General features: G+C 40.1%; 1 protein-coding gene across 1 annotated transcript in view; it reads right to left on the bottom strand.

Moving 5' to 3' along the window:
* The window catches only part of brinp2 (bone morphogenetic protein/retinoic acid inducible neural-specific 2), a 122,656-nt gene that overhangs the window by 63,803 nt on the left and 33,496 nt on the right, over window positions 1–25,357 (bottom strand). Inside the window, exon 2 of the mRNA XM_027178827.2 lies at window positions 12,073–12,391. Coding sequence (XP_027034628.1) covers window positions 12,073–12,341 — 269 coding nt within the window. The 5' untranslated portion in view covers window positions 12,342–12,391. The remainder of the gene's footprint in view (window positions 1–12,072; window positions 12,392–25,357) is intronic.

The raw sequence follows: 25,357 nt of genomic DNA, 5'->3' as shown, positions 1-25,357 counted from the left end.
GTGTGGCTCTAAATACCTTGACAGTAAAGGGTGTGGCTCTAAATACCATGACAGTAAAGGGTGTGGCTCTAAATACCTTGACAGTAAAGGGTGTGGCTCTAAATACCATGACAGTAAAGGGTGTGGCTCTAAATACCTTGGCAGTAAAGGGTGTGGCTCTAAATACCATGACAGTAAAGGGTGTGGTTCTAAATACCATGACAGTAAAGGGTGTGGCTCTAAATAACATGACAGTAAAGGGTGTGGCTCTAAATACCTTGACAGTAAAGGGTGTGGCTCTAAATATTATGACAGTAAATGGTGTGGCTCTAAATACCTTGACAGTAAAGGGTGTGGCTCTAAATAACATGACAGTAAAGGGTGTGGCTCTAAATACCTTGACAGTAAAGGGTGTGGCTCTAAATACCTTGACAGTAAAGGGTGTGGCTCTAAATACCTTGACAGTAAAGGTTGTGGCTCTAAATACCATGACAGCAAAGAGGCATGGCTCTTAATCCATCACAGCCAAGAGATGTGGCTATAAATCCTTCATAGTCTATGGGTGTGGCTCTAAATTGCAAACTCCATCATAGTCAATTATTACAATATCAATTCCATTATAGTCAGGACAAAATTCTCTAAATTTCATTATGGTCAAGGGATGTGGCTTAAAATGAAATCATGACTTCAAATATCCTTGTTCATAGTCATGGGGCATAAATTCCGTCAGAATCAGGGGGCATGACACTACATTTTATCATAATCAGGGGACATGACACTACATTTTATCATAATCAGGGGACATGACACTACATTGTATCATAATCAGTGGATAGGACACTACATTTTATCATAATCAGGAGGTGTGACTCTAAATTCCATCATAATCAGGAGGTGTGACTCTAAATTCCATCATAATCAGGAGGTGTGACTCTAAATTCCATCATAAACAGGAGGTGTGACTCTAAATTCCTGCTCTGACTATGAAGGAATTTTGAGTCAATTTACAGGGTGTGGCTCTAAATGCTATCATAGGCATGGGGCATGACTCTAAATACCCTCTTGTGTAAAGGGTGTGAATTTAAATGCCATTACTGTGTGGGCCTGTGGTTCTGTCTAAGCAACCGTAGCAACAGTCTTCCCTGAGACAGATCCAGCACAGTGACAATCTAGTGCAGAGACTGTGACTTTGATATCCAAAATAAAATGGTCTTGGTTTTATGGCTGGATTTATTCCAGTGCTTAGAAAGAGGTGTAAAAAGTCTAAAACGGGAGAAATGCAAGCATGAAGGCAAGACTCAAAAGATTAGGAAAGTGTGAATACATGTGAAGCATTTTTTTGTTTTGTTTGTTAAAACTTTGGTGGAATTAACTTTGAGTCAGTCGATTGAGAGCAATCACATTCCTGCATTTAAAAAAAGGATGCATCAAGCATTACAGCATATTAGGAGAGACTGTACATTTAATTAGAAACGTTCATGCAGTTATCTAATCAGCCAATCATGTTGCAACAGCACAATGCAAAACGTCAGGCAGGTACAGCTCAAGAGCTTCAGTAAATGCTCATATAAAACATCAAAATGAGGACACAGTGCAATCTCTGTGACTGTGGCATGGTTGATGGTGCCATGATTGAGTATTTCAGAAACCTATGATCTCCTGGGATTTTCACACACATCAGTCACTAGAGTCTCTGCACAGAAGGATGCAAAAAAAAAAACATCCTGCAGACTGAAACACATTGTTGATGAGAAAGATCAGAGAAGAATAACCAGACAGGTCTGAGCTAACAGGAAGGAAACTCAAATAATTCTTCCTGACATCTGTGGGGAGCAGAAAAGCATCAGACCTTGAGGTGGATGAGCTACAACAGCAGAAGACCACACCAGGTTTCACTCATGTCAGCCAAGAACAAGAACCTGAAGCTAACATGAACACACACATTCACCAAACCTGGACAGCTGAAAACTGGAAAAACATCAGGTGATTTTTCTTCTAATATTCACCTGTCCAGTTTCTTTATCTTGGCTGACAAGAATGGACTGCTGTTGTAGCTCATCCAAGGTTTGATGTTACGTGTAGGCTGAGATGCTTTTCTGCTCACCACTGTATTAAAACGTTTTATTATATGAGCTACTATATCGTTCTCGGCAGCATGAACATTTTCCATTTTCCTCTGTCGTCTGTTGTCTTATCAACAAGATGTTTCCACCCAGAGAACTAGTGTTCATTCAAAAAAAGTGTTGTTTTTCACATGATTCTAGTAAACTCATCTCGTGTGTAACAGTATCAACAGTTTCTGAAATACTCAAACCTGCACATCTGGAACAATCAGAGATCACACTTTTTCTTTATTTTGATGTATGTTGTCAAACATCTCTTGCACTTTAAATGCATGACTTTTTGCACTTTGCTGCTAACACATGATTGGTTGATTGAAAAACCTTGTAAATGTGTAGGTTTATTGATGTTCCTTATAAAAATTGATGGCGTTCCCATTAATGCCCTCCCTCATCAGCATATCAATACTGCAAGTGACTGATGATGCAAAGCTCATAAATATGTTACCCTTTTTAAATCACAGAATTAATCTCCTCACGTATGACAAAATCAATATTGTTCAACATATAGTTATAATATAGCCAGTTGGAATACGTGGATATATAAAACTGTTTCATTTGAGTGTGGCTTTTTGTGTATATGTTATGCTACTACATATGAGAGGGTAAAACTCATTAACACCTCTACCATCTTATTGCAATCTATTTTCCTATTCTGACTGGAAGAAACCCAAAGCTACTCCAAATGCTGCCATGTCCTTCTTTATATATTTCGTATTTGGATCCAGTTACTGTAGGTTTTACTTTTGAACGCAGAACAATTAGATGTCTCAGGGCACACACACACACTCTCATTAACTCACACTCTCACACACTACGGACAATTTTCCAGAGATGCCAATCAACCTACCATGCATGTCTTTGGACCGGGGAAGGAAACCGAAGTACCCGGAGGAAACCCCCGAGGCACGGGGAGAACATGCAAACTCCAAACACACAAGGCGGAGGCGGGAATCAAACCCCCAACCCTGGAGGTGTGAGGCGAACGTGCTAACCACTAAGCCACCGTGCCCCCCTGTTTTGTTACAGATACCATATATTTTTGAATGTCTCAAGTGATGTAAATGCAAATATACATTCATTATCAATATAATTACTGAGTCCACCATCTTGTTTCTTCTCAGAAAAAAATGGAAGTAAATTCTTTTTAGAAAGCTAAAAAAACAAAACTTCCCAAAGAACCCCTTAAGGAACCCATGAATAACTCTTCTTCTAAAAGCCTTCACAAAAGAGTGCACAAAATTCCTAGAAGCGCCCAGCAAAGCAGTCCATTACAAAGAAAAACACTAATTAATACTAGTTAAAGTTTATTTGGTCAAATTTAAGAGCACTAGATTTGCTGTGTTTATTTAAAATCGTTGCATAGCGATAGAAATGGACGTGTCTGTAGGATCAGGAACTATACAGACAAGACAGAGACGCATTCCTGTGCATCAATCCAGCTCACACAGCTATATTTAGCAGTTTCACTGAAAAGGTGCTGGTGTGTAATTTGCTGTTCAGTGTGTTTTACCGCTTCAAAGGAGACACAGAGAAAGTCAGGAAACAGTGCTGACATGTGGGAGGCATTAGATGAATATGCAGCTAGTAATAATTAATTGATTAATTCATTCACTGATTGAATTATTTAAATAATATTAACTAGCACACGAAGCAATGATGTCTGCCTCCTGGTGGTCCAGTGGCAGTATCCCGTGCTCTCATTGCCCCGGCCCAGGTTTGATTCCTGGGAAAGAATCTAATCCATCCACTGAAGAGTTACCTCTCAGTGCCGGTCGCAAGCCCAAAATGAATTGGGAGCGTTGTGCCTGCATAAAACCTTTGTCACTAGGGAGCAGCCGAAAGACCAACAGCAGCGATGTCTGGTGCTACTGCAATTACTACATCTTAAACATGAGAACGTGATTACACCATCCAGGCCCATGAGGTATTGTATAGAAATACGAGTAAATGTATATTATTACAAAAAAAAATTATAATAATAATAATATTTTGAACACAGACTGTCTCACCTGCTTCAGTAAGCTTTTTGTAGACCTTATGCTTTTTGATAAGTTACCTCTTATCATGAATTAATGAACTAGCGACATTTGTTTCAAGATTCTTCATATTTTCTATCTGCTCCAAGTACTCTATGTCTCTAAGAGGAGTGTCTTGTCTTTCAGGTTCGTCTCATTGCATTGTGCCTCGGTTTGACTTGGTGTGTCATTGGATGATTTGCTATTTGATCTCTGTTTGATGACTTGCCATATACAGACCGTGTAGCCTGTCTTGTGCTGTATCTCAAACATCACTCCATATTATTGCCTGCGTTTGAAACTCTGCCTGTTCTCGATGCTTTTTTGTCTTACGTCCTTTTGGATTTCGATTGCTTTCATTTTCTTTCTGGGTAGAGCCTGTATGTAACAGACGAGCACTTGCCGATAGAGACACTGTAAACAGAAGTAAAGTATTTAACTGAATCAGTAGTCTGGTACAGCTTCAAATTCTTCCCTCAAGTTAAAATAGGAAACTATATATTGTTAAGTATGTATAAAAAAAAGGAAAAAGACATATCAACTTGCTAAATTCCCGTGCCAAGTAAATAATTTAAAATACTAAGGTTTGCACTCAATATTCTCAATATATTATACCCAATAACTCAATATTTTAACAAGAGCAGACAGCAGTGATTCCCAGTGCTACTGCATTGCCCGTGCTGACCGCCGTACAAGGCAAAAGGCGAGGTGTTCAAGGTGTTAACTTGGACTCTGAACTCCTCAGACCTCAATCAGGTTGAGCTTCTGTGAGATGTTCGTGTTGAGCAGACTGCTGCTGGAGTATTTTAAACACAGGCTGTCTCATCCGGTTCAGTCTACTTTTTAAAAAAGCCTTTGTAGTCGACATGCTTTCTGATGTGTCACCTCTCATCTGTGCATTGCATCCATGCATCAGAAGCCAATTTCAATTTCTTTCTCCAGCCTTCTGTTTAAAACAAGATTTCAGACTCAGTATGAGATGTTTTTGAAAGCACCACCGAGAAACTAACTCCCGTCCCTCTTTCAAACAACTGTGTCGTATTTAAAAAAAAAAAAAGACTAAGCACTCGATGCTAAATAAATAAGGAATGACAAAATAGTGCTTTCAGCAAAAATCCAAAACAATGCATGAAAGGCAACTCAGCAAAACTCTGATACAGAGGAACACATCGATGGTGGATGTGAAATCTGATTTCAGAAGACTGAATGCTGTTACCTCAATCATTCTTAGGAGAGATTGAAGTGGCAAATTGCATCAAATTTTTACATACACTATTTAATATCAATCCTATTTTAATACATGCATCTCCAAGGTTGGCTGATGTTTCCATAATCTAAAATTCTGGTCTCTTATATTTTATAGAAAAAAGCTGTATAGTCATCATGAGTCACATTATCAAAGGTTTTTCCATTTCCTGTGCCATATCTTGTCAGTTCTATACAGGTGATTTGTCTTTTCTTTTCCTTCCCGTCTATTGCGGCTTAAGATATGGCAAGGTGTTATTTTCTTGCTGATGCACACTGCCCATGAAAACCAGCTGTTACTAGGTTACAATGTCCGTAGGGACTAAATCTTGCTCCTTTAGGCCCCCGTTGGTTGTCATTGAAAGGACGGCCCACAGGTAACGGCTCGTATGGGACTCCATCCATCTCCTGAAACTTCTCCTAAGGGACTCTATGGCGCCATGGCCTTTACTGATGTGAGTCATGACTACCTTGTCTTACGTTTCCTCATAAAATGTCTAATAAAATAAAAATAAATAAAAAAATAATAATAATAAAGGAGGAACATATTACAACAAACATAAAAAGGGCCAACACTGCCTCACTCCCACGTCACTAATCCTGTCATAAACATTCACTCCACAGTCTCAGCATGAGATTTTAGCGCTGGTCATGATGCTGGTCACATGTTAATTACTCATACTTATAAAATGTGTGTCCTTCAAGTGAAAAAATTAAACTTTCGCAGACATTAGATCTGAATTTGCAGTTCACACAAAGCTAAAGGGGAAACAATGCACTTCATATGTCTCTGTTCCAATCTGACTACAGATAAATAACAAGAATTGACTTCTCCTGTACTAGCCCATTTTTCAAGAGAAAATTAAATATGAATTAGCCTCAAACATGCTGTCAGAGCGCAGACCACTGTGCAAAAGCAGCTGTTCCTCAGTTCATGTCAGCAGGAAGTCATTTCTACAACATGCAAAAGTTCTGTTTTCATTGTTTCCGGTTGCAGCCGTCTAAACCGAGTTAACCACAGTTAAATATTTTAGCTCAATCTGCCTGCCATTCCAGCTTACTGTATCTATATAGTCCTTCTTATTTAGTCTGTTCTTCATGATTTTCCTGACGGTTATATAGAACAGGAAATTTTAGAGAATTCTTAGGATACTAATAAAATAAAGTGAAATATATTACTCTAAATACTGTCTATGGAGTAGGTCTATACCGTACATGCTTTGGCCAAAATTGGGACCAAACGTATTATAAGTAAAATTATTTATTATGAGCTTATTATATTTTATTCATTCATTTTCTACCGCTTTATCCGATCCTCTCGGGTCACGGGGAGCCTGTGCCTATCTCAGGCGTCATCGGGCATCAAGGCAGGATACACCCTGGATGGAGTGCCGACCCATCGCAGAGCACACACACACTCTCATTCACTCACACACTACAGACAATTTTCCAGAGATGCCAATCAACCTACCATGCATGTCTTTGGACCGGGGGAGGAAACCGGAGTACCCGGAGGAAACCCCCGAGGTACGGGGAGAACATATAAACTCCACACACACAATGCGGAGGCGGGAATCGAATCCCCAACCCTGGAGGTGTGAGGCGAACGTGCTAACCACTAAGCCACCGTGTTCAATATTACATTTTATATCTTGGTTTATTAGTACACTAGCTGTATACAGTGCTATCCTGATTTTATTGTATGGCTCAATGTAAATAATGTCTGTCACATTCACCATTGAGATAGAGAATACAAAATGTCATAGGAGGCAAGTCGCAGGCATGCCTCTCTCTCTCTCTCTCTCTCTCTCTCTCTCTCTCTCTCTCTCTCTCTCTCTCTCTCTCTCCATAAATGTGCGTTTAGAAAGAAAGAGATCTGCTGTGTTATTTAAAGGTGAGGGCAGCTGGAACAGCAAATTATGGAATAAAAACTTCCAGGTTTGACCCAGTCAGATGACTGATGTTTATGCACCTCCACTGAACCACACAGCCCATGCACACACACTACCTTAGCAAGAACAAACACACACATTGGTCTTTAAGACAACCTGCAAGACAACCTTTCAAACAGCTCCGGCAAGACCCTTGTTTTGCTCTCTGTAAACCCATCATGCTTCAGCAGGGTATTTTCTGCAGTTTTCTGCAGGGGAATGCTGAGGCGCGGATCAGAGTCATCCACACACAGGTATGGGGCAGAAGAGGCTGACTAGAAAAGCCAAAATCCACCCACGAAACTGCTGTCAGCCACAGTGTAGGAGACAAAAAAAACATTCACTGTTCTCTCATCATGACTTAACATTAAACAGTGTGCCAATCAATGCATCAGCCTTAAAAACAAATATTAAATAGAAATAATTTAGAAATAATTTGTGCAAAATACATATGCAAAAAACAAAGCTGTGGATTAAAAACTAAACATGTGGCGAAAATGTGCCACCAAAGTTTGTGAATCTTTTACAATTATCTGTAGTCGTGATCAAATCTTCTTTCTTAAATATATAATAGATAAAAAGAATCTACAGTAGTTGCGTGAATGATGCAAAAACATTAGAGTTTTCACATGTATTTATTATTATCACTGAAGCTAACTGTGTTTGCAAAGAAACTTGTGATTCATTTTAGATCAGATCCATTGGATCATCGTCTGAGCACACACTTCAGTAGAAGTCATTAAACACGAAAAAAAAATGATCTTTTGTACAAAGCAGGTAACATGGTCATTATCACACATATCACACAAAATGATCAATCTTCTGTGTATTTCTAATTTAAAAATGTCAAAAGAAACATGAGCCAAAACATGTGATATTTAGATTTAGATTATTAACTATGCGAAGTTCGGTGTTAATTAAAGCCGAGTAAAATACTTCACACCGTAAATTTACTTTTGTCAACTTTTTAGGCACTTATTCAATAGGGTCGTGGACTTCCTTTAAAACATAGTTACATTTGTTCATTTATTCACACCGTCATTACCATTAACACACTATATGCTAAAAAATGCAGTAAAATGAATAGTATTTGTGTCCAGTCAGACACATACTGTATAAACACTGTAGGGTGATAAATCAACACTATAGTGCATGTGCAGTTGCATTCAAAGCATTTGCGTTCAGATGCAATTTACATACATCTTATTAACTGACAGTTAAGGGCCCCTCTCAGGGGCCCATGGGTGGCTGTGGTGGGATTTGAAGGCACAACCTTCCAATCTACAGTCCAACGTCCTACCATTCCCCGCCACTGTATACTAGTTTTTGGAGTATTACTATTTGTTATTCCCTGATGACCCTGATAATGCAGGTTAGAAACTCTACTACTAACATGTAACATCACTTTTCGTAACTGACCAATAGTAATCCTACAAACTGACGTTTAAGTCAATTGTTCCAGTAACCAGCATAATGTTTATTGCACAAATTATTTATTGGTTTGCAGCAATCTAAACTTAACCAATATGCATGTGTGGGAAAATAATTTTAAGTCATTGTTTTATTTCCTTTTAATTCTAGCATATTTTTGTGGATCATGTGGAAGCCAAATCAAGTTACAATGCTAGTTAAATTCAAACTTTACATTAGACTTGTGGTTCCTGTATCTCATTAATATGAAAGGAAAGGGGCAAGGTAACTCAGGGTATCATCTGTCTCTTTGTGCCATTTGTCCCGTTGTTTAAGGTGGCCATTTGATTCAAGGTACGAGTCAAGAAGGAATGCCAAGCATTAGAGGTGAACTCGTTTCTATGTTAATGAAGGGGTCTGAGAAAGACTGTTATGTTAATGGGATTAAGGGTGAAAGTCCAGGATCTGGTGTGGGGGCTGTAACATGCTTTCATGCTTTGATTGTCACCCGAGTGTTTTGTCACTATCTGATGGGACTGCCCCCTAAAATGTGTATATTTACAATGTATTACAACTTTAAGTCAGACTTGATGACTGCAGCGCCCGTGCCAGTACGCTCTGACTTGCAGACTCGTTCCATCGTGTATCTACAATAAAGACTACTGCACAAGGATATCCAAGTCTCCTGGTCTTCTCTGGAAAAAAGTTTACAACACATGTAATCCTGTAACAGTATCATCAACAGCAACCTTAAACAATAAATACTTTACAAAAGCTCTAAATATGAGTCTCATCCTGTCATCCCTACTCTCGTCGCCTGTATGTTTCTTTTTCTATATGTGGTTTTGATGAAGTTTCGCCATGTTTCTTCGTTTGGGTTCCTTCCTATCCTATCACTGGTCTGTTATGTAATGTTTGCACCTGTTTGAAGCTTATACCTTAATTAGTTTGTCTATTACCATCTGATGGTGTTTGAATATCACTGCAAAGTCTCATCATGCACCTGTGTCATTAAGACTAAGCCTTGTTTTCTAATTCTACGACTTCTTGCTTTTGATTTCCATGTGGATATTGAATTTAAGAATGATTTATTCTGTTTTGGTGTTCCCTTCTGCTCCCATCCAAACTTTGACAATGATATTCAGATTATATTTAATAAAGCATATGCGGAGTCTATGCACTCGCCAAGTAAAAGTGACAGAAAAGTAGAGGTTCTGTGCCGCTTTATGTGTAATTCATAGAGTTTGACTTTACAACAAGAGAAAAAGTCACTACACGATGTGTATTATGTGTTCGGTTATATTTTATATACGCCTTATTATATTTTAATATATGCCCTACTCTTATATTAAGGACAAGATAGAAAAAAAGTACAATAAAGAACCAAAAACCAAAAAAGAATAGCTTTATGCAACATACAGTAGTGTATACATAACAAAATGGAGAAGACCAGACCAGAGATATTGGTAGGTTGTAAACCTGAAATTCTTATTTCTGGGAAAATTAAAGACATATAAATCTAAACCAGTGAAAATATCCTTTTTAAAGTTAATATTCTGTCTTGAAACCTTCACAGAAGGTAACGATTCAGTAGCCAAGAGGCTGTTTCCCAGATGTTTAAACATCAGGAGAATTTATATATGTGTAGATATTTTAGGAAAAGTGTTCAACAGAGCTTTGTTGCGGATAAAGCTCACAGAAATCAAATCAAATCATTTGCTGTCAGTTTCCTTTTTAATAATAAAACTGTTCCTCTAATAAAAGTAAACTGCTCATTTGAATGTAGCATTCATTTTTATAAAATATTCCAAATTACCAATCTTTTGTTTGGCCAAATTAAGATTATATAAGCATTATTTTTGCACAGAGAACACACTAAGATTACTCACTTTGCTGGTATGAAAGGCACAACATTTTCAAGATTATATAAGCACTATTTTTGCATAGAGAACACGCTAGCATGATTCATTCTGGTGCTGAGAGAAACCATGGAAATAAATGTGAATGTCACTTGAGTTAGTCAGTGCAGAACATGAGGGAGAAGCTGTGTGAGGTCTGGCCCATTTATGTCATGTGTTTGCACCTATCTTTATATTCGTACGGCACTTTTTATGACACGGATGCTGCAGCTTCCCAGAAATATTACTCTATATGAATAGACAGGTCACAACAGGCTGTGGGGGACATTGTAGTGGAACGGTTAAGGTCACATGACCACTTAGTCACTGTAACGGATATGCTTCGCTGAAACTATGATGAAACTTTCTGTACTGTTAAAAGAGCTCTGTTCTGTAGAACCAGGGCACGAGAATGTTCACTGAATGTTCTGAAAAGTTTATATCATATGCTCTGGCCTTCACAGTCACCAGATCTCAACTCCTGGGAGATTTTGAAGCAAAGTGTAGCACAGCATTCTCTAGCAGCATCAACAAAGCACATATTGAATATATTTTGAAAGAAGGATTATCCCACTAAGGGGGGCACGGTGGCTTAGTGGTTAGCACGTTTGCCTCACACCCCCAGGGTTGGGGGTTCGATTCCCGCCTCCGCCTTGTGTGTGGAGTTTGCATGTTCTCCCCGCACCTCGCGGGTTTCCTCCGGGTACTCCGGTTTCCTCCCCCGGTCCAAAGACATGCATGGTAGGTTGATTGGCATCTCTGGAAAATTGTCTGTAGTGTGTGATTGTGTGAGTGAATGAGAGTGTGTGTGTGTGTGTGCCCTGTGATGGGTTGGCACTCCATCCAGGGTGTATCCTGCCTCGATGCCCGATAACGCCTGAGATAGGCACAGGCTCCCCGTGACCCGAGAAGTTCGGATAAGCGGTAGAAAATTATACCCACTACTACAGTTTCAGAAACTTCCAGCAATTATGCTTTAAAGCTGGTCCAGTGGCTCGTGGAGGCCAACGCCTTTCCTTTTAACTCAATGTAAGGGTTTCTCATGTGTGTGTTACAATTACACTTCATATAGTTTTAAGTGTCTTCTGAATTTAAACAAACCTCTCCAGAAATATGTTTCTTTCTTGGCAAAAAATATAAATAAATATCCACATCAATTTTTTTATTTCATTCTATGCATTATACACATACACAGGGGAAATAACGTGTCTCCAGGCCCATGATGCAACACATAAGTCAGTAAAGGGATTTCTTACATAGGCCTACGTAATGCAGATTTCAAGCCGGGCCGAGATTTTGAAAATCTCATTTCACTACCCCTGGAGAACTTGTTCACGAGGTATTAATAAATAACTCATAAAGAAGATTTTACGGCTCGTATTTTGCTCTGCATAACAAAAAAAATTTGTGCTATTTTCTACACGGAAAACTTTTTTCTTCCCATTTCAAGCATGCCAGAAAAAGACCTTACCTGTAGATCTTGTATCGTGTTGAGAAGCCCTGTTGAAAACGCTCCTTGAATTCAGTATACTCCGGGCACCGGTGGAAAGGACCCTTGTCTGACAGGAGCCAGTCGAGCTGAGCCACACTTGCCTTGCCAGGCAGAGAGGAGAAAGATAAAGGCTCAGGGCGCTCAGCTGAGGCCAGGAGCCAGCTCAGAGCACCCAGAGGTGCCCAGCGCCACAAGAGCATCAAGAGGAACCATCTAACACCCAGACTGCTCTGCCAACACGACGCCATCCTGCCCCCAGACGCCTGGGACCAGCATTCTTCTGCCAATCCCGCCTGACCTGGAATCAAGAGACAGGAAACAGATGCATCACTGCTATTAGCAAAAGCTGGTTTCTTTCCATATTCATGAAAAGTAATTTTTTTTTCAGGATACTTATTATTCAAAATATTATTTTTGAACGAAGACAAATCTTAAGCAGCAAAATGAATCACAGTCTTGCTCTGATGAAGCATCCATCCATGCTCTATACCGCTTATGTATTATAATAGCTTGCAGGGAATCTGGAGTCTATACCAGAAAACTTCACACACAAGGAACTGTAGATCCTGGACAGGATGCCAGTCTATCTCAGGGCACACACACTCACACAACAATTTACAACGTACAAACGCATCTATTTGGACTGTCGATGAAACCAAAGAACCAGGAGGAAACCCCCAGAGCACAGGAAGAACATGCAAACTCCACACACATAGCAGAAACTCCCGAACCTAGAGGTGTGAGGCAAGCGTGCTAACCGCCAAGCCACCGTGCACCCCATAACAAAACACCTGTTAAGAAATTATCGGAAAATTAGGGTCCTGAATTCATCTTTCTGTGTGAATACGTGTCACAAACCATCAACCTTCTAGGTATTCTTGTATAACTTTCTAATATGAATGTTTTTCCTGATGATGAGGACTTTTTCTGAAGAGTTTGTGTGAGCCAGAGTAAACACTCAATTATTCAATAGTTCACTGAAGGAAAAAAAAAAAAAAAACTAGTCTGAATGTGAAGGGTCTATCGTGGGCCAGATATTAATAAGTGAGTGGAACATTGAGCAATGCAACATGGGAACTGGGAAAGAACTCACATATGCACTGATGCACATATTATACTGGTGGTGGGGGGTGGGGACGGGGGTTTTGCTGATCGGTCTGGGACCATCAGTATTCCCTGACATCATTTTCTCATCTTTACCAAATTTACAACAAAAATTAATTTCACTGGGACCAGATGTGCAGCTGAATTCTTAATGATGTATGAACTACCTTCCTTTCATTGGGAAGGCGAGCCAGACACTATTGTGGGTTTTAAGGGAGAAAAAAAAGCAATTAGTGTGCAAGTGGCAAGTCTGGATCCAAATCCGAGGCATGCTTTGTAACGCAGTAATAACCTTCTATGTATAATGCGCATGTCATTTGGTCTATTTCTCAGAATAGTCTATCCTTGCACAATTCATAAAGCTGCCTTAAGCCAATGGATATCCCAAAAGGATGTTTATGTCCATGTACTGTATGAACATCTTATTTCGACCCTCTCACTGGTAGCACTAATAGAGGAAATTTAAATACGTTCATTTCTCTACAGAATCTCCTTCTCCTCCCTTTTTTGTCCTCCGCTCCCTCTCTTTCCTTTGTGCCCAGCAATCCTCTCACTAATCTAATTCCTCACTATTCCATTTCTCCTCCTGCTCCGCTTGCATATTTCATTCCCATCCTCCTTCAGACCTTTTCTATTCCTTTTATACCGTTGTTTTGTTTCCTGCGATGCCTCCATGGTCCTGTAATAAAATCACTGTTCCGACAGGAGTAAAGAATTATCTCGTCTTTGTGGAGTAACGGTTGAAGACTAAGCGCTAGTTACTTCACAATACACTGATTTAATGAGAAAATACATTTGAAGATTACAATTTCTGCTGTACATAAGCTTCTTTCTCTGAAAAAAAAAAAGCTTTTATGAAATGAAACCGTGTTGTGTGCATGTATAGTTTACATTAATATACACAAAATATCTTTAAAGTACAATGTAGGAAATGGAGAGGAAGGAATAGCAAACACAGAGGATATAAAGCGAGAGAGAGAGAGAGAGAGAGAGAGAGAGAGAGAGAGAGAGAGAGAGAGAGAGAGAGAGAGAGAGAGCCCATGATTAACTACATTACTGCGCTGATAACATTGATCAAATCCTGCAAGGCTGCTCCAGGTTCCCTAAATGCCACCCTATTTGTCAAACTAAACCCGAGCCACTGCTAACAAAGTGCCTTTCTCAGTCGTTAAGAGAAAGTGGCGTTAATATCATTCCAACACCACTGCCAGATATAGTCCTAATTTACTAGTTTATACAAAACTGATGCAAAAGAGAACATGTTTTGTGGATAAAAAAAAAAAATCCACACATGCTGTATTCTAGGATTTAATCACAATGTGAAACAGTTGTGCTTCAGGGACCTGAGAGTAAAAACCAGCACACTGAGCTGTCCGGAGTATATGGCATGTACTGTAGAGTTGTAGGATTGATGATTAGGAAGCTCTGGGACATTTTTTGATCATGTTTCTTATAGCTGAGTCATGTCATGTAACTTCCCAGCTAATGGTTTAATCTCTCACTGAATATTCCTGTACTGAAGAGATTAGGCTGGTGTAAAGGCTGCTTTTCGGGCACAGTGCTTACTTCTTGTCTTTACAGTGTATTCAGTGCAACTCGACTGGGATTGTGGGCGTGAGTCTCATGCGTGAGTCTTTTTGTGATCGTTTCTGGCAAAAATGTTGTTTTTGCTGCGGCTTTTTTTTAAAGATTCGATTTTGTTCTTATTTTGATTTCCAGTAGTTGAATTGGTGAAACTGCAACATACTGTACAGTATGACTCTTTTAAACTCCTGCCAGTGAAAGAAACACATGTAATGGCACTCGGTGATTGCTGTACCTCTATTCGAATCACCTGAATGGAAGAGGGATTTGGCTGAATGCATGTTGTGATGACATCACACCACGTGTCATGGCCCAAATCCACAGGAAATCGGTAATAATTTTGAGGCTCCTCTGAGTACCATCGAGTGGGCTTGATTTTTTTGCATTCATTTCTGTCATTGCAAAAAAAAAATGCTGGAGGGATGAGATCATTCTCTGGCTGTTGCCCAGTGACATTTGTATTTCATTTGCACAAAGTTCACAAATGTTTCCATTTCTTTCTGCTCTCACTTTCTGCTTTCGAGCACTTTTGCTCCCACAATCCTCTACACATCCTCCATACAAAATGAATGTGCTGCTACAATGTAGACACGCCGTGAAGTAAAGCAGAGAAGTGATGACAGATCTGTGAGATACACACACTACATACGGATGAGACACACACACACACACACACACACAAACACACACTGCATACCTTCCACAAACAAGTCTAATATTAATGAAGCATTAACATGCTTTAATCAGCACTAATGTGTGAGAGGTAAAGTGGTGACTGTGAAAGCATTATGTGTAAGCAAACACTTCAGTAATGGCCAAAGCAACAACTCATGTGCAACATCTCTTGCTTTCTGCTTCTCCCATCTGGCTGAGGATGAGTTCAGAGCTCTTCTTTTTTTTTTTTGCAGCTCATTATGCTGGAAAAGAAGCAAATTGCATTCAACTGCCGAGGAGCATAGAAGATAGTCGCTCACAGTTGCCAAACTAGCTCTTTTCATGCCAAATCATCATTCTTTCTGTCCTTCTTTCTTTTCCTCTCTTCCCATCTATCTATATATCAATCTATCGCACTCACTTCCAATGACCTTACTTCCACTTTCTCCTTGCTGGCATTACTTTCTCTCAGCTACGTGTGTTGTCTGCTACTCGATAAAGAAAAAAGGCAAGACTGATGCTAATTCCACTGAGTGTTAACTAGGGTGCAAATCCAGGAGGCTTCCAAAATTCGTGTCATGGGCACTAATTGTGCGCTTTCCTTTATCTTTCGGAAAGGGGAAAGAGTGAAATGAAGTCATTTACGGATGTTTTTTTGGACTTAAATATCTTGGCGGAATTCTTCCAATCTCGCGTCAAATTTGCCTTTCAAATGAAGCCCTGTGTTAAAGCAGTGACATCTTAGACTGATGCTCTGGCTCATACCTCCCTGTCCTCCGGGGATCAGGACTAATTATAAAATACATAAAACATACTGAAAATGCCAGCGAAACAATGGAAGAAGTGCTGAATTTAGCTGTGACATTTACATGCTCAACTTGCATAATTCAGGTGTCTTTATATTTACCCTCAGCACCCTGGAGGAAATCTGCGAATGAGACTTGGAATTTATTAGCGCATAATTCGGACATGCAAGGGTATGAGCTGTTCCTAGACTACGCATATTGCGCTCACCGCTTTTAAAAGGGCTTTGGAGGTGAGTTTAAACATTCAGCCAGCTGGGCTTCTGCAAGATGTTCACTTCACCTGAAGGCTTTAGTGGAGTGTAATGGCACTGGAACTAATTGATCAGATAACACTCATCAGGAGGTTTGAGGAATCGGTGGATGGCCCGAGTTCTGCGATGCACTGAAGGATTATCTTAGCGCTTAACAGGGTTCAGCGTCTCTGTAGTGTGGTGCATCGTATCTAATTTTATTTTTAGTGATGTAGAATTAGCCATCTGGAGCAAATGCCATGTGGAGAAGGGAATCTGTGCAGAGTCGAGAAGTGAATTGTCAAGGACTTATCTGCCAGCATGTTTTTAACCTCCATGCTTGTGGGCAAATCTCTCACAGCATTTCCTGAGCACTCATATATTTCAAAGAGCCATTAATATGTTTACCTCCTGGAAAACTGCCGACAGATCATAATCCGCTCATCAATTGTGTTATTAATAGCTCATTAAGTTAACACCCATCTCTGAGGCGGTTTGATTGATACTTCTGATACTGATGTTTCCTCAACAAAATGGTTTCTCTTTAGATCCGGAAAGCCAAAATGTCTAAATATGTTAGACTAACGACATGTTTTTATATTTCGCTGTGCTTGTTTTTTTGCAGTTTCGACATCTCCCAGGAAAGGATGAGCAACAGATCTACTGGGGTTTTGGTAGTAAATAAAAAAAGAGAATAAGAGTTGAACATGTTTGCAAAACACCAATACAGAATAATGATGTTTATCCCTAGAAAGTTGGCAAGGATTTAAAAATGTATTAAATTGAAACCATTATATTTTATATGCATTTTAGATTGATGTGTAAAATACTATATTCATAATATATTAGTATATTATGTAATGCTATAACCCTAGACATACGAAGTAACAGCTGGACTTAATGTTGTGGAATGTCCACACAACAGCAAGCTATAAGGTCACTGAAGACTGCTTCCAAGAATAAATAAAGCTCTTCACTGAAAACTTGACATATTTAATAATTGGTCTAAATGGTCTAAACCAGTGGTCCCCAACCCCCGGTACAGTACAGACCAAACGTTTGGACACACCTTCCACAAAATAAACAAATTATGTATAAAAAGGAGTGCCAGGAAGAGGCTTCAAGGATGTAAAACCGAGCATTTTGGATGATCTTTAAGATTTAATTTCATTGTGCTTGTTACAATAGAGTCACAATATTAAGCTTGTCATGATCATACAAGCTATAGAGATAGCTACAATCAAAATCATTTCCTCATTTCCACAAAAAACCCCCACATAAAATCACAATGATAAGTGTAAATCATGGCAAATTCAGTTTGCATGCATACGCTTCAGAGAAATGAATGTGTAGGCTTTAATAATAGATTAGGTATCACACTTAATTCAATCATTTTTTTTCAGTATTTGTTCCACAGATATTACTGCAATGCTTTCTAATGACAAGTTCAATTAACAATAAATAACAATTTAGGACTGAATATAGTTTTGGCTGTTGGTCCTAGATAATGATGGTAAAGGGTTCAGAGACTGATACTGAGTCTGCTGCATTGCAGGCATCGCTAAATGGCGCAATAAGGGTGCACTGAGGGCACTGATGAGCACACATTTGAAGCCTAAAATGAGAAATGGAACACCCTACGGCCTTCTGTACCTATTTGGCAGACGCAAATGAAGAGCGCGAGGCCACAAGTGCACCATTTGAGACAGGGCCATTATTTGCACCTGTGACAAAAATGAGCAAAGCTGAAGCAATTTAGTGACCACCAATAGCAGTGAGAAATGGTGGTATGTCTCCTTTACTTTAATCCCCCCACTGTGACACACTTTCTGTTTTTTTTTTCTTTCGCATATTTGTTCCTACTCACGATGCCTAAAACATTTAGTGACCGTTATGTCGCTGTGCTCCTACCAGATATTTGTTGTATGCAAAGATTTCACAGCTCCATACTGTTTTATTTTAGCTTTAGACATGATATTTAAGAAAGCAGAAGTTTTTGATTTATTCCAAACTAGACACTATACACAATGCAATATATTCTATAAACAAGCTCTAAAATCTTCTATAGGCATCTGATCTGTCAAATTCATACCAATCCTGGTTCCGCTAATGAAACCAAGACAACCGGCAGCAAACTAAAGCTGGGATTCCACAAGCACTAACCCAGAACACACAAAGTTTTTAAAATCATTCATTCATTCATTCATTTTCTACCGCTTATCCGAACTTCTTGGGTCACGGGGAGCCTGTGCCTATCTCAGGCGTCATTGGGCATCGAGGCAGGATACACCTTGGACAGAGTGCCAACTCATCACAGGGCACACACACTCTCATTCACTCACACACTCACACACTATGGACAATTTTCCAGAGATGCCAATCAACCTACCATGCATGTCTTTGGACCAGGGGAGGAAACCGGAGTACCCGGAGGAAACCCCCGAGGCACGGGAGAACATGCAAACTCCACACACACAAGGCGGAGGCGGGAATCGAACTCCCAACCCTGGAGGTGTGAGGCGAACGTGCTAACCACTAAGCCACGTGCCCCCCACAGAATAATAATAATTATTATTATTTAAAAAATTCCAGATATTAGCATTCAAATCGAGACGCCTTCTGTTCTGATCCCTGCGGTGGACGATGACATTGATACCAGGAACATTCCACCACAAATAAGATTAAACTGGAAAACAAACTCATCAGCATATACTTTCCCACCACTTTGAGAGTAATTATGAGCATTCATCCCATGCCACAGGGCTCCAAACATCTGTCTGGGTTTATATTGATACAGTTGGCAGTGTTCGAGCTGTTCCCATCTGACAACCCTTCTGACCAAATCTTATTTTAAGGAATGAAATCTACAGTGGTTGGCTGGCTGTCTAAGCTGCACCACATTTCACCCGTATTGCACAGAAGGAAGCAGGGAGAGGGTGGCCCGGGGGCGTGAGATTCTTTTGTTCTCGTAAGAAGAGATGCAGGAAAGAAGGAACGAATCTGATCCTAAAACCTTGCATCACACTGTTACAGCACATGGACATGTCAGAGTGATTGGAAGCAGCAAAGCAGAACATGAGCGAGAGCCAGCTTCAGAGCCAAAGTTTTAACAAGGGCCAGCGTAATACATGGACGACTTCGCGCTGGGAACATTTTCTATGCACGTTCACACTGAGAAGATAATTAAACATCTGAAAAAATAAAAAAATGTAAAAAAAAATATAAAAAGTTAGATTAGATCAATAACTGAAAATAAAAAGGAGGTATTTTGAAGAAATTTTAATTTGATGCTAATAGATTTACAGAGGAAGTCTAATGAAATTGCATGATTGTGTCTGTGTGCCTCCTTCTTGTTAGCAAGATATGCTATCACTAAATGTAATCAGCAAAGCACAATCCAGATGTTGCTGAATATTAACTAGCAAAAGGTGTAATCTGTTCAAGCTGACCTCCCCGTCTTGGAAAGAGATGCTGTATTAGGCTCTAAAACAGATATCTCTATATCAAGGTATAAATGATCTCTTAGTGCTCTTCTGTCCAGCTGTTGTAGCCGCTCAAACACATGGTGGGGAGGAATCTGTTAAACATTAACAACGCGATCGTCCTAACACGAGCGTATTGCGAAGTATATCAAGTCTGATTACTAACACATGATAAAACCTCAGTCTCCACATTTTGAATGCTTTAGAAATTAATTTATTAAAAGGATTCATCCTTAGCTTGAGAGCACAGTGACGTCGCCTTAAATGCATCTGCTGTCACCACAATTGTATAAAAAAATAATAATGATAGCAATACATTAGGACATAAAAATAAACACTCCAGGATGTGATGTTAAAGGAAAAAAAAATCAGTTGTGTAGAACTCAGAAAAGTGTGGGTCTGGCAGGGACAAACGCCAAACCTAAATACAGGAATAGGCGACAGACAGGAGGTGTACTATTGTGTGATAATCTAATTTTTGCATCTAAAGTGCATCTATGCAACCTGATGCAAATAGTGCAAGACAAAAGACAAAAAGACAGTGCAAACTGTGTGTGTGTGTGTGTGTGTGTGTGTGTGTGTGTGTGTGTGTGTGTGTGTGTGTGTGTGTGTGTGTGTGTGTGTGTGTGTGTGTGTTGTGTTCGGTACAGTACAGTTCAGTAATTGAGGAGACTGATGGCTTGTGGAAAGAAACTGTTACACAGTCTGGTCGTGAGGGCCTGAATGCTTCGGTACGTTTTTCCAGACGACAGGAGGTTGAAGACTGTGTGTGAGCGTGTGTGAGGTCATCCACAATGCTGTTAGCTTTGCAGATGCAGCATGTGCTGTAAATGTCTGTGATAGAGGGAAGAGAGACTCAAATGATCTTCTCAGCAGTCCTCACTATCAGCTGTAGGGTCTTGGGATCCGATATGGTGCAGTTCCAATATGGTGCCCAAACCAGACAGTGATGCAGCTGCACAGAATGCTCTCAATGGTCCCTCTGTAAAAAGTAGTCAGGCAGGGGGGGAGGAAGATGTGCCTTTCTCAGCCTTCGTAAGAAGCAGAGACGCTGCTGGGCTCTCTTGGTGATGGAGCTGGTGTTGACTGACCAGGTGAATTTCTCCACTAGATAAACACCAAGAAATTTGGTGCTCTAGATCAGGGGTGTCAAACTCAGGCCCATGGGCCAAATTTGGTGTAATTATATTTGGCCCACGAGATCATATCAAATGTGCATTACAGCTGGCTAGCCGCATGATCCGCTAATACTACTACCCAGAATGCCTTGCCAATGTATTGACGCGTAGTCACGAACAGCAAGCGCCCCTCATTCTGTCAACAGAGAAAGAGGGGTGCTTGCTGTTCGTGACTACATTTATTACATTTACTAAATTTATTTTCTTATGTGTTTGTAATATCAAGCTCTGGTTGTTCCAGATCCTGTATTTAAGCAAAACTAAAGTTTGTTTCCATATGAAAAAGGTTGAACATTACATATCAGTTGCAGTTAATTTCTCAATAAATATTCAGTTTGGCCCATGACTTTATCTCAGTTTTATATTTTGGCCCACGGTGACTTTGAGTTTGACACCCTGTATTAGATGATCTCTACAGAGGATCCGTCTTTGTTCAATGGAGAGTGCTCGCTCTGTGCTTTCCTGAAGTCAACAACCATTTCTTTAGTTTTATCAACATTCAGAGACAGGTTGTTGGCTCTACACCAGGCAGTTAGCTTTTGCACCTCCTCGCTTTGCTGTATGCTGACTCCTCGTTCTTGCTGATGAGACACACCACTGTCATGTCATCGAAGAACTTGATGATATGGTCGTGAGCCAGCAAGGTGAACAGCAGTGAGCTGAGTACACAGCCCTGAGGGGCTCCAGTGCTCAGTGTGTTGGTTCTGGAGATGCTGTTCCCAATATCGACTGACTGAGGTCTCCCAGTAAGGTAGTCCAGAATCCAGTTGCAGAGCGGGGTGTTTAGTCCCAGCAGGCTCAGCTACTTAATCAGGTGCGAGAGATGATTGTGTTAAATGCTGAACTAAAGTCTATGAAGGGTCGTGGCAATGGCATCGTCTGTGGATGATATGCAAACTGCAGGGGGTTCAGTGAGGGTGGCAACTGAGTCTTGATGTGCCTCATGACGAGCTTCTCAAAGCACTTTATTACAATGGGTAGGGTGTGCAATGGGATGCTTGGAGACGATCACGTCATCAATGCACTTGCCGATGTAGCTGGTCACTGTTGTCATGTACTCCTAAAAGTTGAAGGAGTTGTTGTTGGCTGCAGCCTCCCTAAAGATGTTCCAGTCAATGCACTCAAAGCAGTCCTGAACACCTGCTTCAGAGCCAGGTAAAAGCATCTGACGGGTGGCCTGTATGCAGGAATTAGCATAACAGAGATGTGGTCTGAGTAGCTGATGTGGGGGCGGAGCTCCACACGATACACGTCGTGAATGTTTGCGTAAACAAGATCCAGCATGTTTTTCCATCTCACTGCAAAGTCCATATACTGATGGAATTTTGGGAGCACTGATTTGAGATTTGCATGATTGAATTCTCTGGCGATGATAAACAGTCCGTCGGTGTGAACATTCTGCAGATAGCTAATAGCCCCATAGAGTTCACATAGAGCGTCTTTAGCATTAGCGCTGGGGGGGATGTACACCATACAGATCCCTTCCTTAAAGTCTCTGTTACTTCACTAAAATTCTGCACACATGCTCTATTGTTACTACATTTAACTCACAATCTTATGAATGGACCACCAAGCTTGCCTCTTTTATATTTTGTTTTGTTTTTAAACTAAACCTTCGAGAAGGCTTGTTCAATATACAAGGCTTAATCGGTGGTCATTTGTACTTGAAGTGATCGAGTGATAATATGTGTAATACACTCAGTAGTGCCACTTAATGGTGTAAAGGCTATCTTTATATACAAGTGAAATACAAAATCTATACAGAGTTTTATAGAAATCGTGAGGCATAAAATCAATATTACGTATCGTTCCTTAAAGGAAAGAGAACGAAGGACAAACCGATCCCAGAAAATGTTTATTTGATTCATGCTGCTCCATAAGTTATGTCGACTGAATGCCAGGCTTTGTCAAACTCTGTGTAAACGCAATTGGTATTTGAAGAACAAGCTTCAGCCCTGTGCAAACACAACTCCAACACATCTTCACAACACTCATGGTTCTAATGACCTCCTAGGGTCGAGTCCCACACCTTCTAGGGCAGTGGTGGCTCAATATCGGAGGATTGAGGTTCAAGCACCAGCGCTGTCAAGCTACCGCTATAAGGTAGCTTGACAGCTACAAACCCTCTCTGCTCCAGCGGTACTGTATCATGGCTGACCCTGTGCCCCCTACACAACTTCCAAGGTTGGGATATGCATAAAAATAAAGAATTTCGCTGTGATGTAATGTATATGTGACAAACAAAGGTATATGTGACAAACTTCTATTCTATCAAAAATACACAATTGTTTAAGTAACCGATAAATGATTACTTTGAATTAGAATTTAAAGTCAAACACACATATACACAATATCTGCATCAGAAACTATTTCAACGCCTGTCACCATCGGAGGACTTCGTCTATCTGCCTCGTAAGAGTAAAGGTCTCAGCATGGGATGATGATAAATTCATGAGCAGTCACAAGAATTAGGAAGTTATAAATGAATGAAAATTTGGTTTTGTGTGTGTGTGTGTGTGTGTGTGTAGTCAAGAAACATTTATTGCCATTTTTATTATCTATCCCAGTAGACTCAGGGTAAAAGGGGGATGAGGGATAATGAGGGGGCACCGTGGACCATGAAAAATACTTATAGATGCCAGTCAGCCTACAATACATCTCTGGAAGTGGGACAGAAACTGTAGTACTATGAGGAAACTGCAAGGGCATGAGGAGTACATGCAAAGTCAATACAACCCCAGAGATACGAGGCAAACGTTTTACACACTAAGCCACCGTACCTCCAACAGCTAACATTTTCAGGCTACATTTACCTGACTTCTCAGTGTCTCTACAGTTTAACACAGGGGTCGGCAACCCGCGGCTCCGGAGCCGCAAGTGGCTCTTTCATCCCTCTGCTGCGGCTCCCTGTAGATTTGGAAAATAAATATTTAATTTAAATTTATTTTTATTTTAGTTAGTAAGTTTTTAAAAAAGATAATTCTAAGATTATGATGATCTTGTAACATTAAAATAAACCGTGTTTAATTTTTTTGGCGCTCAAAATATGCGTCATAACCGCCGACTTGCGAAATCCGACACACAGAAGCAGACACATTTTTTGGTTTGCTGCAGACGGCAAGTTAAAATTTTGATGTCATGAATACGAAGAGGACTCAATTAGACATTGAATGTTTTATTGAAAGTAACCTTCAACCCAGCATCTTTTTTGTTAAGGTTAGTTCAAACTGTCCAAAATATTTTCGTTTGCTTGCACAAATAAAATTTTGTTTACTCTGTAGCGGTTCATTGATTTCATAAATGAACACAGTACAGTTTTTTTTCTATACTTTCCATAAAGTATAAAAAAAAGTGTTTTTTTTTCTGTGGGAAACGGCTCCAAATGGCTCTTTAAGTGTTTAAGGATGCTGACCCCTGGTTTAACACTAACATATTTCTACAAAAGTTAATTCTGCTACACTGATTTGATGGGTCAAGCAGCATTCCATGAGTGATTTTATTTAGTACAATTATACTGGACTAAAATGTTTAGCTGTTTTGTCACTGTACTGTACCTGTCTGGGTTTTTTATATAAAATTCTCATTCTAGTAATAGTTTGTTCAATTCAGACCCTTCATACACATGGCTGTGTGCTGCATGGCTGCTACTGACGAAGCACGAATAAAGAGATCTCATCATGCTGTTTCTAAAACGTCTGAAATGACTCAATCGGCCCGTGGCCTTCTGCCTACAGACAAATTACATTCAGTAGAAGATCAAATCTGCCTCTGTGGTGTTGCTGAAATATTACAATGCTGTCCTGTACGTTCTAGTAAACGCTGAACACTTCTCTTCCATTTTTATTTTCTCTTGAGCTCTTCAAACAAAACTCCACACACTTCACCAGCCTCCGACTCAAAGTTTTAAATTTTCCCTTCAGACTATTTCCCCTCTGCACACACTGCTTCTGACATCTGCTCTCATATCCGTTTTCATCCACACAAGCTGTTGGCGCTGTGTGTACTCCTGAGGTGTTGTGGCACAAATAAGCTTAACACCCTGCTCTGAAACTGCCACATCCACAGAGTGACACACACACACACACATACGCACACACACGCACACACACACACGCACACACACACACACACACACACACACACACACACACACACACACACACACACACACACACACACACACACACACCTTCTATCTTTATGTTCTATCTAATGTGACTAAGTAA

This window comes from Tachysurus fulvidraco, chromosome 1, assembly GCF_022655615.1.
Source record: "Tachysurus fulvidraco isolate hzauxx_2018 chromosome 1, HZAU_PFXX_2.0, whole genome shotgun sequence".
NCBI classification, from domain to species: domain Eukaryota; kingdom Metazoa; phylum Chordata; class Actinopteri; order Siluriformes; family Bagridae; genus Tachysurus; species Tachysurus fulvidraco.
The sequence above is the reverse complement of the archived record's forward strand: the minus strand, read 5'-3'. Positions and strand labels throughout refer to the sequence as shown.